General features: G+C 48.3%; 1 protein-coding gene across 1 annotated transcript in view; it reads left to right on the top strand.

The window, feature by feature from the left end:
- The first annotated feature begins 13,346 nt into the window (after nucleotides 1–13,346).
- Nucleotides 13,347–14,516, top strand: part of ACVR2B (activin A receptor type 2B) — a 97,313-nt gene continuing 96,143 nt past the window's right edge. The window contains exon 1 of the mRNA XM_075705697.1: nucleotides 13,347–13,398. Coding sequence (XP_075561812.1) covers nucleotides 13,347–13,398 — 52 coding nt within the window. The remainder of the gene's footprint in view (nucleotides 13,399–14,516) is intronic.

Genomic DNA, 14,516 nt, shown 5'->3' with positions numbered 1-14,516 from the left:
GGAATGAAGGCAGTAAAGCTAGGCAGAAAATATGTTTTTCCATCACAAGAATGCTTAAGATCATAAAATAAACACACTTTTTTTCCAAATGAGGATGAAAGCTCAAAATTACAGCCCCAGAATCCAGTCCCGGCAATGACAAAACCACACACGGTCCCATCCAGTTTCACATCTGGAAAAAATAGTCAAACAACTCCTAACATTTTTGGCCACTGTTTCTGGCCAATACAAGATGCACCTGCTCCCAAAGCAGCCCTGCATCCCTGGGGATCCCGTGAAGGCATGCGATGGGGGTGCAGGTGCTCCCTTGCAGCAGCTACGTGGGGAGAAAAGTCAAAAGATGAGCTTAGCTGGGTCTGATCAAACAAGGTGGTGGATATTTCACCCAGAAAGGCTCCTTTTATACTATTTTAAAGGGCTGTGCCTAGTTGAAAGGGAGATTCGCATCTGCCCATGGCAGTTTATCCCCATGGTGTCCCCAGGTGTGACATATTGCATTGTTTGGGACACAGGGCTGCTTTCTTACAGGTGTCCTCTGTGACTTTTTAGGAAGGATGGCAACTATTGAGATCATTATTTTGTTACCTGTACTATATCCAGAAATCCAGTGCAATCTCATGCTCTTAGTCAGTGGGGCCGGCTCTGCATGGACATGTTGAGCTGAATTTAGAGCAAACTCAACTCCCTGTGCTGCAGCTAATTAGAAGGTGCTTCCAGTGGGTGCAATACTGGAGAAGAGCTTTAGCCACAGCAAACTGTGATCTCCAGCCAGATTCAAATCCACACCCCCAGCAACTGCAGAAGTGTGTTTTCTACCCTGCGCAGAGTACATTTATTAATATTTGTATGTCTTCGGTTTTTTTCATCCTTCATTTCCCTTTACATAGTTTTATTTTTCCCAGTCAATAAGAATGATTTTATTCTTCTTAATTAGTTTTTTTTTTAGGTTTCCCATAGTAATTAATGTACTTTTCTTCAGCAGTGTAACCTATTACAGTAGCTAAAATATTAAATCATGACTGCTGCCAGATCTAAGGGACCAAGAAACATAGGCTTTTCAATAGCCACTTTGTCTTCATCTTTTGAATTAGTTTGCAGCCTGGTTTACATTTTTGGGTAAGTAATAAGATTTGTTGGTTTGAATGAAGAACGATATAAAAATAAATTGCATTGTACTTTTAATTACACAGCCTTAATTTTTGTGGTGACACTCCAGGCTCTCATATAATGTTGTTTAATGTTTACTTCTCTTTATCGATTTGATAATTTAAATACAAAAATGTCATTTAATTTGCAAATTTCTACATTCATTGTTGGGGTGCGGTGCTCATTAAGGAATCAAGGGAATTATGTCTTTTCCCCTATCTCTTCCATGCACATGCGGCACATATGTTCCATATTTGCTTTCTCTTAGGCACCAAATCTCAGCTACACAGATGCTTTTGTTCTCCACCACTGTGAGACCGTGATCCTCCCTATGCTCAACATTTTGAACCAGGGGAGTTGGCGTGAAACGGGCTGCTGCTCCAGGGAGCCCTTTTTTTGGGACTCCTCGGAGGTGGTTGAAGATAGCAGTGGGCAGGTGAAGAGCCACCGCTGGACACGCTAGCCTTGGTGGGCTCTTTCTTCACCTGGGAAGTCAAACACCCTCACAGCACTGAGAGTGGTCTGAGTCTACCCATCCCCTGCCAAGGACATGGTGGAAGCAGGTCTTGCAAAAGCCCACAGAAACTGTAGCAAGAGCCCAGTTTGGCCTCCTTTGGTTTAGGGTAAGGACGATGTCTTTACTGCTCTTCAGATGCCATTCAGAAATAGCTATGAGAATGCAGCAAACCAACAGCAAACCTTCAAACCTTCCTTCCTCCATCAAAACCAACATCTCTAAACTACCTTCCTTCCTCCATCAAAACCAACATCTCTAACCTACGTCTTCCACTCACCTCAGTTCTCTTGGAGAGGAGCCACAGACACCGCTCCATTCTACCCCAGGCAATGTTGGCCATTTGGCTAAATCCCAGCTTTGTGGACTGGTTTTGAGGTGTTTGTCTTTTAGTTTTGGAGCTGCAGGCACACTTCAGAGTTTCTAGAAGTTAAGCAAAATTAAACTTTTCTTTCAAAAATTCATCACCATAAAACTGTTTTCCCCCCCTCTTCATTAATGATTTACTTTCTGTGGAATAAATGCACCAACTGAGGACAGAATCATTATTAAAATCTCAGTTAACAACACAATATTACTTTGGTCCTTTCATTTCCTCCACTATTATAAAATTCAAGATTCATTTCATCTATTAATATTAGCAATCTATTTTTTTTTTTAATTTTGACCAGGCACAAATTAAAGGGGGAATGATATTATGGAAGCGGCACTAGAACTTATTCCTTTTTTTGTAAAATCTATTTTTTCCCTTCCATCAGTTCTTTCTTTGCATCTAATATTGGCTTCTTTTGCATTGGTATTCCCAGTGACTTCATTTGATACATGGCATTATTCCCATGGAAGTCAACTGGAAGAGGCCAACAGACTTCCTTGGAAGGTGATTAAATTTAAGGGTCAGTGAAGAGCTGAAGGCTGGCACACGGGTTTGGGAGCAAGGGAGCTGGGTTCTGGTCCTAGCCCTGCCACAAAATTGCTCTGTGACCCTGTGCAAGTCATTTTATTTCTCTGTACTGCAGTTTCCATGTGTTTAAAATAGGAACAAGAGCGTTCGCTGCTCATTGTTCAAGTCTCCTAGCAAATAAAACGTGATGTATAAGAGCTCACTGAGCAAGGAGGCACAGATCTTTCTCGCAAGAAATCTGTGTCCTAGGGTAGTAGCAGACAGTGAGGGCAGGGGCAGAACAGAGATGCACTCTATTTTTCCAAGAGCTCACGAATTGCTCCTGTTCCCTTTATAGCAGATCACTGTTGGCGGGTTCTAAGGAGATTTCGTTCGTGACTAACACTAAACATAACTGAGATTTCTTTGCAATATTTCACATAGAAAAGCTCTGCTCATGTGCAGCATTTCCTTGTCAAAGAAAAGCTGGATTTTTAATGGTCTAGAATAACCAACTTCTACAGTTCTGGCACACTTATTTCCTAGCTTGTTTCTGTACCTCTGCAACCCTAGGAGCTGCACACCAGCTAAATATGCATGGGATTGCTCTTGCAATCTCCTTGATTGCAAACAGGGGATTGCTACTGTGGCAGGTCTTCCCAAATGCTGAAGTGCTGAATTCCAGTGGTTTCAGCAGCAACTGGAAAAAATAGGACAAGAAAGTTGGATAAAGCCCTCTAAGAAGCCCCGGGTACAATCAACAATACCTCAACTTTCCCTTTGTCTAATATCTTCCTGCAGTGACAATTCCACAACAGCCCAGGGGAATATATCCCTGTGCTGAACTACCCACAGCGTTGGAAAGTGTCTCCTGACCTTTTACCTACGTCTTTCCTGCTGAAGCTGAAGCCCATTACTCACCCTACTTGCAGAAGGTATAAGCCTTCATTGTACCACTCCTCTTTGCATCAGCCTTGCATGCATTTGGCAACTTGCTTTGTCTCACCTTGGTCCCCTCTTCAGACCACACGCTCTCTCAGCTTTTCGTCAAAGGCAGGTGTTCTACACCTCTGATCTTTTATTTGCACCTCTCTGGGCTTTTCCCAGCTGAGCCATATCTTTCCCAAGGTGTGGAAATTGTTCTTGAGCCAAGACCCTGCCACTGCCAAGCTGAATGGAAAGACTGTCCCATGCCTTCTGCAGCGTGCCCCTCCGAACCGGCACCCTGGGAGGGCTGCTGGATTTTTGCAGCGCTGGATTTCTGATGTGCTCCCAAGCATCACAGCCCCAGATCTTTTTCCACACGGCAGCAGCCTGGCCAATTGCTCCTCATCTTGTATTTGAGAAATTGATTTTAACTCCCCTGCCAGGGAGTGCAACATTTTAATTACTTCTGTGGATAAAGCCTGTTGTTCTCATTCTGATCAGGACTTAAGAGATAAGTAAAGCAAAGCCTATCAGAGATCTTGCAGAAGGTTGAGCTGAACCCAGGCCACTGGAATACCCTCAACCAGTACCTCTGCCATATGTCCTTCACCCTTCTCATCCTTGTCCCATGCCATCCTTGTTTTTTTTAAAATCTTTCTTCTCCCTCCATTATTACCAAATTCTTTTCAAATCTGGTGTTAGTAGCCACTTGCAAGCATTTAAACTATTGTAAGTGAATAATTATGGGTCTGTGCACTATTCCACAGCATGGATAGGCCACAAAAAAATGGGAAACAGATTGGTTCCTTGCTGGATTATCGATAATTTCCCTGCTGCCAGTTCCTGTTTCTCAACACAAATGAGTGGCATTTGGTGGCAAATATAAAGGACAGGATCAGTGACCTTTGGGAGCAAGAGAGTGGATACGGGGCCAGGAAAGTCAAGACACAAAATGCAGCCTTCTTTCCAAAGGACCTAATCCCAATTTAGGGGACACAAAGCCATCTACAAATAGATAAAAACTTGAGACTGGCTACAAAAAATATTTCTGTCTCATTCTTCTGAAATCCACAGAGAGGCACTGCCCATGCCAGGAACCCACAATACCCTGGCATCACAGCCTGCAGGGCTGGCCGCTCTCACTTGTGAATACATTTATCACTGATAATATGCCAAAATGTCCAAGAGTTGAATGCCGGGGAGTGCTGGGAAGGAAAGCAGGTTCTTCTCACAGGCATGACCAAGTGCAGCAGGATTTACCTGCACCTGTATTGGCAATGTGTCACTCCTGTCTCTCTACAAAATTGATGGACCAGTGGTTGGATTCTTAACAGAATAGTTTTTATACTTTGTACTTTTTATGACATGTGGTATGTCCTCCGCTATGAAGCTAAGGAAATAGTCTGAGAAAGGGCATTAGGGCAGCTGGGCAAGAAGCAGTTGATCGGAGGGTAAAGAGGTAAGACCAAGGTGGAAGCCCATGAAACCCAGAAATTGCTTGGATGAGCCCATAAGGGAACCCTTCAGCATCCCAAAGACCTGCAGCGTAACTGGGAGGGCTGAACCAAAAGTCCCGCCAGAGCTGAGGAGCATGTGCAGAGGTGGTGGCATGGGGAGTCTAGGACTACACCAACCATGGTGGCTGTGGCAAATGCCATGAGGCCCAAGGGCCTATAGCGATAGGACAAGGGGTAGTGGTTTTAAAGTAAAAGAGGGTAGATTGAGAGTAGATATAAGGAAGAATTTTTTTTTACGATGAGGGTGGTGAAACACTGGAACAGGCTGCCCAGAGAGGTGGTAGATGCCCCATCCCTGGAAACATTCAAGGTCAGGTTGGACAGGGCTCTGAGCAACCTGATCAAGTTAAAGATGTCCCTGCTCATTGCAGGGAGGTTGGACTAGATGACTTTTAAAGGTGCCTTCCAACCCAAACTATTCTATGATTCTAGGATTCTAAGGGAATTACAGCTAAGCAGCCCAAGGGATGGAGCAAGGGTCATGCTGCACAGCCAGAAATACGAGGAAGGGGCAGATGAATCGGCCTGTTTTGGCTTTGGTAGCCTGAAGGGAGACAATCTTGCAATGTGTAAAAACTGGAGCAGAGAGAAAAGGAGCAATCCATGCCCCCATGTGCTCAGTAAGGACCAAACTGCAGCAGGGAAGGCTGAAGTTATGCAGAAGCGAAAATGTTCTGCAAGCAAAGCTTGTGAAGCCCTGAAAGCCTGGAGCCACCATGCAGTGCCCAGCACTGCAGGAAGAGGTTGGATGAGCATTTCCCAGGAATGATGCAGGTTGAACAAACACTGCCAAAGACAGGAGGATGGACTGGATGACACCTGAAGATCCCTTCCAACATCAGCTCCCTGCTTGCACACTGCTAGCTGCTAGTGTGTGGAAACAAGTTTCCTCCAGGCAACTTGCACCAGCGTTCCCCCAAGATGAGCGGCAGACAGACACTTTACAGTGTAAAAGCAACCTCTGGTCCCAATAAAGACAAAAGGAAAACTACCTTGCTGGTGATGCTCAATTCATTGCTCAATACCATGTGAGACAATAATGTTGCACTTTAAAGCTTAGTGCATCTGCCTTGCTCTATTTATACTGTGGTGTTGAGTGTTTATCACCTCCTGCTAATGGCAGTGGAGTATTTGCCACAAAAACTTAATTATTTGCCTTCTTTGAGAGGGTATTTTTCCTGATTGAAGCCTTCCTGAGAGCAATGCAGGAAGCACTCAGCCCCACCAGGCATTCTTATACCCTAACCACTGAAATCCGGGACAAAGGCCAACAATCTGGGACAAACTCTAAAAATACACCAAACAGTCCAGGACGTATTCTATTGGTGCTTCCATACTTGCCTTGAGTGTGTTGGGAGGCACAAGGCCACAGGTAAGGGGAGTGAAATAAACCCTCCAGCGTGGTGCAGCTGGCCACAGGAGGGATACAGATGCTTTTCTTAGGCAGAGCCATTTCAAAGAGAGACACGGCACCTCCATATGAACCTTCCCGTTGTTAAAGCTTAATTGCAACCAGTTTAAAAAAAAAAAACGAGTCTAGCTTTTCAAATAAAAAACTGGAGTTTGAAAGACATTCTTCTGCCAACCAAACACCTGGGGAGGGAGGGAGGCAAGGGAGCTGGAGAGATGACAGGCCTTGGCTCTAGGCTGCCGTAGCCACCATATGCACTTTAAAACACCTGCACTGCATTTTCAGGTAAAACATCAGCAGCTGAAGACAGTGTGGGTAAACACCTACTCCCTTCTTTTACAGAGGACAGCAACTTAAATGGATGGGGTTAGGGAGCAGTCTAAGGGCAGTGACTGAACATGCTGTTCCCACTCTGCAGATGCAAGGGTGGTTGTATTCTCAGGCTCCTTTTTCGGTGTTGCAAAACCCTGTGGGATCTGCTGGCAGCCACCCAAGAGAGGGCAGCACTTAGGGCTGCCCTAACCTGGTCCAAACATGCTCCAAGCACAGAGGAGGTTTAACACCTTGCCCCTCGCCTGCCACCCCCAGCCGGCATCAGCAACGTCGGCTCTTGTGCAAAGCAAAGCGGAATGACCAGGGCGACCTGGCAGCTCCCGAGCCCCAAACTCACAGTGTTGCACCCCGGCTAGCCTTGCACCGAGGATGGGAAGATTTTCTTCTGTCCTTCTGCTTGTCCATCTCACATAGAGGCTTTGTAGATAACCTCAAATTGCAAAATGATCTGATGATGGGACCTGTATTTATTCACCTTCAGCTTTTAATGGAAGGAGCACAGAGTGCTTTACAGGCACAGAGCAAGAGATTAATACAATTCCCATTACTGGAGACTGTCACAGTCACCAGGATTGTCACCAAGAAGTGATTCTGATGTTGTTACCATCAATTTGGGAGCACGTTTTCCTGACAGGCATCCCGGCAGTCTTAAACATTTCAAGCACAAGGGATTTTGCTGCTGTGGCACTTGGTAATCTGTTTGAATGGTTAAGTACCATTAGCTGGTAGAAACATCTTCCTGCCACTGAATTTAAGATGCACTGACTTCAACTCACTGCAACACACACTCTTGGAAGTTAGGGAGATGCTTATTTCTTTAATGAGCTAAGCATCACCCATGCTGTATTTGTATTTTACAGGGAAACTGAGGCAGAGAGCTCGAAAGCAGGACATTAAAATCAATGTCTAAAGATCAGTACCGTAGTCTGCTTACAGAAATACTCTGCTTTTCCTGACTCCTGGCCACTGGCTTTTGCAACAGCCAGAGCTTTTGTACCTGCGGTTCAGGGAAGTCCCTCTGCGAGCTGTGAGAGCAGCACAGCCTCGCGTTCCAGGGGAATTTGAATGCTGGTTTCTCATCACTAAAAAGCATAGTAGTGCTCAAGGGCATAAGACAAAGCTGGCAGCCACAGTAACCTTAAGTACAGTGAATCTCAATGAAGAAAATACCTGAAAGGAACCTCAAACATCAGGGAGACCTTTGACACTATGTCCTGGGTTAAAAAAAGATAGAAAATGCAGTCCTTTACCAATTAAGCACACACCGTCATTGCAGAATTAGTCATATGATGTCCGTAATCCTCCTTGTCTGAGCACAGAAGTCTCCAACTTGAGCGTGGGCATGCTTTGGTTCCCGGCGAGCTGGCATGGCTTGGGGGTATGGATTAGAGCCTGGATTCTCCTTTTTGGGGACGGGTAACACGCTAACAGTACAGCTACCATCCAGCGCCAACCGTCCTCTGGAGCCTTCTTGCAATTAAATTCCCTGCCCAATAGGCCAGACAAGTTCTCCTGGATTTAAAGGCAAATAATTATACAACAACTCTGCTGGTTACAGTGGTAAAAATAATGAGCTGTGCCCCAGAAGTCCTAACAAAATTCATGGACAAGTAAAGCGATGCTAAAGATCCAACCTGAACAAAGCTTTGGCATGCAGCTCTGGCAGGGGCTGACACATGCCGGTAGCTGGTATTTACGCTTTAATCAAAATACAACCGAAAACCAAGGGAAAAGTTCAAATTCTGGAGGATGGCAAAACTGCCAGTTTATGGGCATCTTGGTAACGGATCCCTTTGCTTGGTACATTCCCCCCTAATCTGTCAACATCTGATGCCTTGCTCTTTAGTCTGGAGCTAAGAAAAGCTATCAAAAAATACCTTCATATAGTTTAGGGCCCATTCTGTCTGCCGTATCACTCGCTATTTTTGCCGGCCACACTGAAGCCAGACCGCAAAGGGCAACTTTGTCAACGTGGGCGGGCTTTTTTAGTGCGAAAACCAAGGGCTCATACAGACAGTAGCAAAGACCATCTGCATACACGTCTGGAAGTTCAGGCTCTAATTTAAAGCTGCTTCAAATATAGAAATTCCAGGGAAGTTAATTGTAGCTGCATTATGGAGAGGTGACAGCAGCGAGTCCTTAGAAAGCTGGGGAAGGTTTAAATCTGCCTCGGCTCTGCTCCCTTTAGAGCTAGGCTAATACTGGGTATAAATCCTACTGGGAAATTCTGCAGGTGAGACGCTGACCACACAGCAACGGCATTTCTTGAAAATAAGGATAAAGTTCTTTAGCAAAGCCACTTTTTCTCCACATGTTGAGAAGTGCGCAACACCGCCCTGCTGTATCAATTGGCCTGTACTTCTAAAAGCTTCCTAATTCTGCTCACAACTGAGAACTTAGCTTCCCGTTATATTAAGCAGCAGCTTCATAATGTGGGTTGGTTATTACTGGGAAGCGCTTAATTACAATAAAATGTGTAGTTAAAGTGACAATTTATTTACTCAAGGTTATGAATATAAATTGTTTTTTCTTACCCGTGCATTTTGAAATGGGAAGGCAGAGGCTGGGACCCCAGGAGTTTCTTTAGGCTGAGTGATTTCCTACAAGCAGCTTTAGGAACCGATACGGAAACTGCAGCCTGTGAACCAGTTTGCTGTCTCGGTGCCGCGGCACACATTTCTCACCTGTTGCAAGTAATGCAAGTTTTGCTTAAGACAACTGGGAACGGGTCCCTTTAATTGCATCAGAGCTCTGTAACCTGCAACAAACCAACGCTGAGCTGAAAAATAAATCCCCGTTAGTGAATACACGAAGAGATAAAGGAATCGTTGGGTCCCCTTCCACCGGTATTTTCCGTGTTTTATAACACCTCTGTCAGTATAAATTTCCATTCACTGAAGAAATTACATTTCACGAGAGCTACAATAGGATTTTAAGATAAATGACATGCGAGCACTGCAGTTTTGTACAGGCTTAAGTGATCCAAGTATCTTTATCACGTGCGGGGTATCAAAATACATGCATTTGACTTGTTACAGCAGTCACACGAGAAAGACTGAGCATCATACGAGGCAGCAAAGCATAAAACCACCTTAGCTAAAATTTATTTTAGCGCAGGACAGTTTCTTAACTGGTAAGTGTAATTATTTAAAAATGGTCTGAGCTGTGCAGCTCTAATGATAACTGGGAACAGAAAAAAGCTCTTGAAAACACCGCTTGTAAGGGCACTTCTTGCAAGTACTGCCTGCTCTTAACACTTGCTACCTTCCTTCATCGCTATTTCCGAAATTCTTGGAGGCTGACGAAGTTTTTAAGTGTCATCTTGCTAAGGCTGTAACATTATCTCCAGTGACAATACTCACTCCTGGGCTTTTATGTTGCAAGAGGAGAAAACATTTTAGCTTTCCAGGAGGGTAAACATCTCCCTGTGAAACAATGTAAGCAAGACAGACCGCAACCCTGGTGTTTAATAAATGAAAATTCAGGGTATCGTTTATCCCTGGACAAAAATCGCCCCGGGTCTGTCTCTCTCTCTGTTTGCTCTTTGCAGCATCGCCTGCGCCACGAAGCAGCACGCTGCCCAAGTGCAAGAGGCCGCGCTACGCCCGCCTAAAGGGGTGGCGTTGCCACAACATCCGAAGCACCCTGGGCCCGTTTCCTCAAAAATGATGACAGCCGCGTGACAAACGTGCTCCCAGGTTTCTGCCCATAAAATACAAATTCAGGTACTGTGAAACGGGGCGGGGACGCAGCCCAAGCGACGGCTACGTTAGCCACGCTGCCTGCTCCCGAGGACTAATATTTTCTTGGTGTGAACTAAATGTCTCGTTTTAGCTAATCGTGGGGACGGCGGTACGGTGAAACACGGGGTCATATTTTATCACCCCACACACTTCTCCATACTTCAGCCACTTGGGAGCTGTTTAAGAACTTCTTCCTCGAACGAAATAAGCAGAAATATTGATGCGTCATTTGCTTTCAAATGAAATAAGTGGCCTTACAGGAAATATTGACCCATGATTTGTCTCTTCTCTTGAGGCTCCGAATGCACCCCGAGCTGCTGCAGCCCATGGCCAGGACCTTGACTTCTCCCTTGACCACTATTTTGCACTCCCTTTTGCACCCTGCATGCCCTTCTCAGGGTTTTGTCCCACACGCGTTCACTGACAAAAATTGTTCCTTGCTGCCTCCAGATTAAAAAAACCCCAAACCCTACCTGTGAGTGCTTGTTTCTGAATAAAAAGGGATCGATCCCTGACCCATGCCTTTGACAGACACATCTCCTTCTTATTTTCTGTCCGTGATTTGGCCAGCTGGGTGGCATTACCCACCTTGCTTTTTCCATGCCGCTGACCTGCCCAGCAGCAGCTCTTTGTGGGCTTGTTTTTGCTGCTTTTTGCTCCAAAAACTATTTTCTTGAGCGTTTTTTGTAGCTTTACCAATTGTACTGCCCGCTGCTGCACACGCTGGCTGTAACTTTTCCCCCCAAGAGTCTCGTGTTTAAAGCCACAACCGGTATATTCCTGCCGATGTATTCCTCTTATAGCAAACATATGAATGAGGTATGATACCATGAATGACACTATTAATCAGTTTATTGCAACTCCACCTAGGAATCCCATTCACAGTTAGGACCTCGTTACGCAAGTGCTGTGCGTATATAAAAAATGTCTCCAGCTTCAAGCCCTTATAAAAGCCTCCTGAAGTTTCCCCAGAGCTTCTTACTGTAAAAAAATATACATATTTCTTCTTGGAACAAACCGCTTTTCAAACTTTTAAAAGAATGATTCATATTTACTCTTATCTCCCTCCAGAGGAAAAAGCAAATGGTTTCAGAAATATTTTCAGCCTTACTCCCCGTCAGACAAATTAGCGAGACCTGACCTGCGATTCGCTGCGGTGCGCGCGAGCTCTGCCGGCGCGCAGCGTCCGTGCCGCAGCCCGTTCTCCCGATGAGTCAGTGGACCTCGCCGACCCCAAGTCTTGGGAACGACCCAACTTCAGCATCTTCCCTTCCTCTTCCTTCCCCTTACGAGTCCTTCGGCGCTCCCCAATGCCGTATTGTTTAGTTATAATTAAAATAGCGTTGCGGAGAGAGTTCAATTCCTGTGACTCTGGCAACAGAGAAAACCTTATTAACCCTGAAACGGCCCGAAAATTCATTCTGCCTGAAAATTCATTCACCTGGCGTCCCTGGACACTTTCCCTTGCGCTCTCGCTCCTGCAAGATCTTGGGATCAAGGGACTTTTCTCCGGGGCAGGCGGGATGTGAGCAGGGAGAACACATTCCCACCAGGCTGCAAAAGGAGGATTTGGTTGGTTTTTTGCAAGGACACGGTTTATTCCTACCCCGGGGGGACGGGATGGGACGGGACCGTGCTGCTCTCTCCCTGGGAAGGCGGCGGGCGCGGGGGGCTTCCCGGCGGCCACCCCCCCATTTTCCCCGAGAGGAGGCTTCGCCCTGCGCCCCTCCATCCCCATCCCATCCCCATCCCACCCCATCCCCACCCTCCCCCCGGGGCACTCCGCGGGGCGCGGCCGTGACGGGCAGCGCCGCTCCCCACTCAGCGCCCGCGGAGCCCCCGCGCCGCTCCGCCCCCCGCCAGCCTCTTTGTATCAAACATCCGGGTTTCCCCCGCTGGCTCCGCTTCGGCTTCTCCCTTTTTTTAGAAGCCATTTTGGACTCGGTTCAGGTTTTTTTTTTTTTTTTTTAAATTATTAAAAAAAAAAAAAAAAACAACCCAAAACAAAACAACAAACCTCCCCTTCCCCCCCTCCCCATTTATTTTTTTGCCGCCTTTTTCCTTTTTTCTCCCCCTCCCCCCCCCCCCCCGTACATGGCAACTCCCGGCCCCGCCGCCCCCCGCAGCCCGCGATGCCGCCGCGCGGCCCCGCCGCCGCTCCGCGCCCCCTCCGCGCCCCCTCCGCGCCCCCTCCGCGGGCCCTCGCCTGCCGCGCGGCCGCGCCCGGGCTGCGCGCTCGGTGCCCCCGCCGCGCCTGGCCGCCGCCGCCGCCGGGAGCGCCTGTGCGTTGCGCGTTGCACGGGGAAGGGGAGCGCCTCTGCTTGCGGGGGGGGGGGGGGGGTTGCGCGCCTTGCGCGGGGCTGCGCGTGCATTGCGCGGGGAGGGGAGGGGGAGGTGCGCGCACACGGGCGTGTGCGCTCGCCCCTGCTGCTGGGGGAGCCGGAGGGGCTGGGTTGGGAGGAGGAGGAGGAGGAGGAGGAGGAGGAGGAGGAGGGGGAGTCGGTGTGTGGTGCACGCCGCGCTCCCAGCACAAAAGCCCAGGGAAAGAAACTCTTGGAAAGCTCGGAGCAAACGCCGGGGCCAGGCGGGAGCAGGTCGAACCGTCCGGGCGCTGCGGGGCTGTTCCTCTCCACTGGATACATTTTGCAACTGCGAAGGAATTAAATCCGATTTTTTTTTTTCCAGGATTTTTTTTCTTCTTCTTTTTTTTTTTTTTCTTTTTTTTGAGAGAGAGCGGGAGGGCAGAGCCTCGCTTCTTCCCCCCCCCGCTCCCCCCCCCCCCCCCGCTTTCACTCTCTCGATCTTTTTATTTTTGTTTCCCTTGGGGAATAGAGGGGCACGCGAGGAAAAGAAAAAAAAAAAAAAGTAAAGGAATATGATTGCTTCGTGGCTGACTTTCGCCTTGCTTTGTGGAACTTTCTGTGCAGGTAAGTGCCTTTCTGCGTGTTTACCTCCCGCTCGGGCTTACGGTCGCTTCTCCAAATGCAGAATTGAATGGGCCGTGCAATTATTTGCAGCCACCCTCCAAAACAGAGCAGAGCAACCGGCGAGCCTGCAAACTGGGGAACAACCCCACCGCTGCGAGCCGCTTCATTTGCTTTATTATTTTCTTTTTTATTTTTTCTTTTGCTTTTAACCTCCCCCCCACCCCCCCCGTGTTCTCCCTCCTCGCAGGACGAGCCTTCCCGTGCTGCTTTTTGTTCCCTTCAGGCAGGCTGTGGGAATTAATGGCAATGTAAACACGGCGCGATATCGAGGAAACTTTGCAAAAATGGGCATTTACTTCTGGGCGGGTGCTGCCGGAGTGGGGTCGAGGGGGAGAAGAGAGAAGTTGGGAGCAGCGGGAGGAGACCCGGGGGCTGCCCCGCAATGGTGCGGAGCCGCTCAGGTAGTGGCCATGTGTGCGCCCCGCTCCCGCCGGGCTGCGGCTGTGTGAGGCGGAGGGGACCCCCCCCTCCGCTCCGAGGGGGACCCCCCCAGCCCCCCGGGCCGCCGCGGTCCCGTCGGGGTTCGCCTGTTAACACGAAACGAGTTTGGGGCTGGCTGGTGCTGCGGGGAGCTGGGAGAAAGTTGGGGGAAAAAAGGGGGTGTGCGGGGCGGGGGGGGGTGCCTGGGGGAGCATCCCAGGGAGGAGGCTTTTGTGCTGGGGGGGGGGGCGGTGTTTATTTTGTGCATTCTTCATCCCATTTATTTTATGGAGCTGGGCTGGTCCCCAAACTTCAGCTCTCGCCCGGGGGGTGCGCGTTTTGCCGGGGACGCGGGGTGGAAGTTAGCCCAAAGCCCGGGCACGGCCGGGGCAGCGGGGGGGGGCGCCCGGGCAGCCCCCCCGGCGTGGGCGTCCGCAGGGTGCCCGCTCCCACAGCCCGGGGGGGCGGGAGGGGTCAGAGCCCCTGTGCCCCAGCACTGAAAACGCGGGCACGCTTGGAATCCCCACGCTCCCCGCTTTCCCTCCTTGGTTGCTTTTTTTTTTTTTAAATCATTATTATTATTGTTTTTCCTATTGCTTTTTATTACCGCTGCGTGCTCCCCAAGAGAAAATCGGGGG

This window comes from Pelecanus crispus, chromosome 2, assembly GCF_030463565.1.
Source record: "Pelecanus crispus isolate bPelCri1 chromosome 2, bPelCri1.pri, whole genome shotgun sequence".
Taxonomy (NCBI): Eukaryota; Metazoa; Chordata; class Aves; order Pelecaniformes; family Pelecanidae; genus Pelecanus; species Pelecanus crispus.
Note: the sequence above shows the minus strand (reverse complement) of the source record. Positions and strands in the feature narration are given on the sequence as shown.